Below are 4394 nucleotides of genomic sequence, written 5' to 3' on the forward strand. Positions count from 1 at the left end.
CCAATAATAATAATAATAATAATAATAGTGGTTTCAAATTTTGGCTCAAAGCCAACAAGTTCAGGGGTGGGTTATATCGATTACACCAATCTCAGTGCTCAACTAGTACTTATTTTATCAACCCCAAAAGGATGAAAGGCAAAGATGACCTCAGCAGAATTTACTACTACTATTACTACCACTACCACCACTATTAAAGCCAGAAATTCGTAGGGAATGCTACATTGCATTCCATTCTTTTAGTTATTTAGAAGAAATTGGTACTAACACAATTTAAACTCAAAAACAAAAGTGAAAGTAAAAATATTTTTTTAAAGAAATTTAGTCACAACTTCCATCACTGCTGCCACTCTAAAACAAAGTTTAGAAAGGAAAGGAAAAGAATACAATTTTCTGTTGTAGTTTTTCAACTTGGAAAACCCACCGCATCTTGAGGTAAGGGGAGATAAATCTTACCTCGACATAAGGGAAAGTAAATCCATTAAGGAAGTTGCTTAACCAATTGATCATCACACATACACTCATGGCAGAGGATCGAGATCCTTGTGAAAATAGTTCAGCTACAATCAACCAGGGTATGGAACCTAGAAATAAAATACATACAACACTAATGCAGAGGGATAAAAGTGAAACAATAGATAGAATGAGATAGAAAGAGAGAGAGAGAGTGATACATATCTATATGCATACACACACACACACACACACACACACACACACACACACACACACACACACGTGTGTGTATAATTTGATTCTCTCTCTGAAGAATTTCTAACAGGGAATGTCTTACATGTTTATCCAACATGTACAGCTTTCTAATTCCTATTAGCAAATGAAACATGTGTAATAGCAAAAATTTTCCCAATTTTCTGTTTTGTTACATAATAACTTTGCAAACCAATATTTCCAGAATTTTCAATTCTGATATGTACCTCACATCAATACATCAACAGCAACTACATATTGGATTGTAATACTAGAGTAAACAGATGTGCTTCAAGAGAATACAGCTTGGAGTTTGCTCTACTTAATTTATATATATATAATAAGAAAAAAAAAGGGGGATTAAAAGATCCTGGCAAATATCAAAAAAGCATTTAGTATTAAAAGAATTTGGTTAACAATATTCAGCAATTAGACACCAATAAATGTAAGTAGAATACAGATCTCCGGTAAATCCTCATGCATGACAGGTAAATCCAAATATCCTTTGACAGAATGTCTTTATTATATATTTACTAGGTTTTCGATGAGGTGCTGTGATTCATATGAAAAAGAAATTTTTACAATCTACCTATCAGTATTGAGTGTTCTTTCTTGTGTTAGTTGACACTAGTGTAACATGTACATGTGTTATGTGTGTGTGTGTGTGTGTGTGTGTGTGAGTGTTATGTGTGTATCATCATCGTCATCATCATCATCATTATTATTATTGATGTTTTTTGAAGTTCACTTTAACATGCTTGCATGAATTGGGCAGAATTCGCTGAAGTAGATTTTCTGCAGCCTGATGCCTTTCCTTTCACCAACTCTCACCTGTTTCCAAGCAAGGTAATATTTGCCCAGGGCCAAATAGAGATAAAACCCAGGCCTGAATGCTTTACAACATCACTAAAGACACCCAAGGGCTTGGTGGCAGAAACTGAGTCACAAACAAAGTCTACACGCTATATTGTCTCAAAAAGAGAGAAAGAGATAGAAAGAGAGAAAGAAAGAGAGAGAACACAGCACATTGATGTGCATGTTATTACAGTGTATCAAGGAGTAAAGGTTTGCCAGTCAGTCAGATGGCCTTGTGTTGTGGGCTGAGAGAGAGAGAAAGAAGTCCAACTTACCAGGTCCAACAGCGAAAAATGCCACATAAAGGATCACAATAACGATACTAACGACCTGCATTGCATTATAAGTGTCCTGTGAAAAGCAAAATGTTTGTTAGGGACAACAGCAACAACAACGAGAAGAACATGATTAAATCAATTGAACATGTTCAATGAACAAAGAAAATATAATCAAGAAAAAAATACTCTTCCGATAAATCATTTCTATCCTTGAGGACACATTCACATGTATAGAGGAAGGGAGGAAGGAAGGAAGAAAGGAAGGAAGATATATATTATATATATATATATATATATATATATATATATATATATATATATACATATATATATACATATATATATACACTACATATATAAATAACAGGAATAGCCATCAAGGTGGATTCCTTATATGCTAGAAGACAATTTGGCATCTTCTTCTAGCATATTAGGAATCCCCCTTGGTGGCTATTCCACTTATTTTTATATGTAATATAATTCATAATCCTCAGACAATTATTTGGTAGCCATAATAAAACCCCTGATAAAATTATTCGGTAGCCATGATGAAACACCATGATAAAACTGGCTACCGAATGATTGTCACAGATAATGTTTACTGATATATTCCTCTATTTACATAATATCGAAGTCTCTCTCATTCTTTTGTTGTCTTGCCATTTCTATCAATACATATATATTAATACATACATACATACATACATACATACATACATACAGAGAGAGAGAGAGAGAGAGAGAGAGAGAGAGAGAGAGAGAGAGAGAGAGAGAGAGAGAGAGAGAGAGAGAGAGAGAGAGAGAAAGAGAGAGAGAGAATAAAGTTATTCCATTCCACACGGGTAAAAATATAGAAAAAAGAAGTTGAAAATGCACAAAAATTTTTAAAGACTTAAACCAGCTTCACAGATATTTCTGATTTTCAAATATTCTTTTCTACTCTAGGCACCGAAATTTTGGAAGAGGGGGCCAACTGATTAGATCTGGCTAATATGAACGAGTCTGGTAGGTGTAAAAGACTAATTGGCACCTCTTGTCAACAGTACAGGCGACAGTCAGATCCCTGATGTTTGCTGTGCACTCAGCTGTCGTTATTTGACTGCTGTTATTCTGTGCGTCTGTGCATAAAGATCAATTTTTTTTTTTGCAGGGTCACTTTATTTTTACTTTATTTTTACTTGGAAATGAAGAAAGACAGTGCTAGATATAAAAAAAAATAAGCCATTTGGGGCTAGAAACAAGGGGGAAAAACGTGAAATTCTTTGAGAAAGTATGCGTCTTATATGAAATCTGTGAAGAGCTCAAGTGATGCACATGACCAGGAATCACCTCTGCTATATATGTGTGTATATATGTGTATGTGTGTGTGTATGTGTGTGTGTATATAAAGGAAAATGGAGTATTAAAAATGCGGATAACAAAATTATCAAGAAGGAAAACTTACAGAAAGCACCAGAGAGATGGTCAAGAAAATGCTGAGTATAAACATGCCCATTAAACCAATGAGGTGTAGTGCACGACGGCCGGTCGATTCCATGAGAGGGATGCTGATGAAGGTCATCACCACCAGAACGGCTCCAATAGAACTGTCGGCGTGGTTGGCTGTGGTGTCACTCATTCCGGTCAAGGTGAACAGCGAATGAGAATAATACAAGACCTGTGGATGATGATGGTAATGATGATGATGATGATTGGTGAGAGGATGGTAATGATGGTGGTGATGGTAGTGTGGGGTGACATAGATGAGGTGGTGGTGGTAGTTGCGGTGGTGGTGATGGTGAGGTGATATAGGATGCGAGGTAGTTGTGGCAGGTTAGGAGGGGTGGTCATCATGTAGTGGTATGGTGGTGGAAGTGATTTTGTTGTTGGTAGTGATGATGTAGGTGGTGGTGGTGATCGAGGTAGTAGTTGCGGAAGAAGTGATTGAGATGTTGGTGGTGGAGGTGGTAGCGGTTGTCAGGGTCGTGTGGGGAGTAATTGAGTTGTTGTTGTTGTTGTTGGTGGTGGTGGTGTTGGAGGGCGAGTAGGTAATTGTGGGAGCGATTGCATTGTTGATAATGGTTGTGGTGGTGGTGATGAGGGAATGATGCAAAGAGAAAAATAAAATAAAATTTAAATAAACATTTTTTTCTAAAAACAATAAGACAAAGAGAAGGGAGGGGAAGAGAGAGAGAGAGAGAGAGAGAGAGAGTGTGTGTAAGGCAAAAGTATTTATAATCTATTGGATTATATAACAACTCTTTAAGACTGTCTAAATTTAGATAAACAGATATATACATAAATATATATACACAGTGGCCCAAAAGTCACAGAAGGGTCTAAAGTTTAACAAATAAATTTATTTTAATTATATTTTTTTGTTTGTAATTCACAAAATGGGGTTCTTCACTCCTAATCTGTACACACACACACACACACACACACACACACACACACACACACACACATCATATGTGTATGTACTGTATGTAGTGCTAAGTTATCGAAAATTTAAAACAACATAAATGAATTATTAACACCTTTGTGACTTTTGGGCCACTCTGTATATATTGT

At 36.0% G+C, this 4394-nt stretch overlaps 1 protein-coding gene across 5 annotated transcripts in view; it reads right to left on the reverse strand.

Annotated features, from left to right (window-relative positions):
- LOC106883557 (glucose transporter type 1) overlaps positions 1-4394 on the reverse strand; it is a 43281-nt gene that overhangs the window by 4744 nt on the left and 34143 nt on the right. For all 5 annotated transcript variants that reach the window (XM_014934608.2, XM_014934605.2, XM_052972858.1 and 2 more), the window contains 3 exons: positions 3286-3498; positions 1839-1914; positions 457-584 (listed from right to left, as the gene is read on the reverse strand). In XM_014934608.2, coding sequence (XP_014790094.1) covers positions 457-584; positions 1839-1914; positions 3286-3498 — 417 coding nt within the window. The remainder of the gene's footprint in view (positions 1-456; positions 585-1838; positions 1915-3285; positions 3499-4394) is intronic.

The sequence above is a fragment of the Octopus bimaculoides genome, chromosome 14 (genome assembly GCF_001194135.2).
Source record: "Octopus bimaculoides isolate UCB-OBI-ISO-001 chromosome 14, ASM119413v2, whole genome shotgun sequence".
Taxonomy (NCBI): Eukaryota; Metazoa; Mollusca; class Cephalopoda; order Octopoda; family Octopodidae; genus Octopus; species Octopus bimaculoides.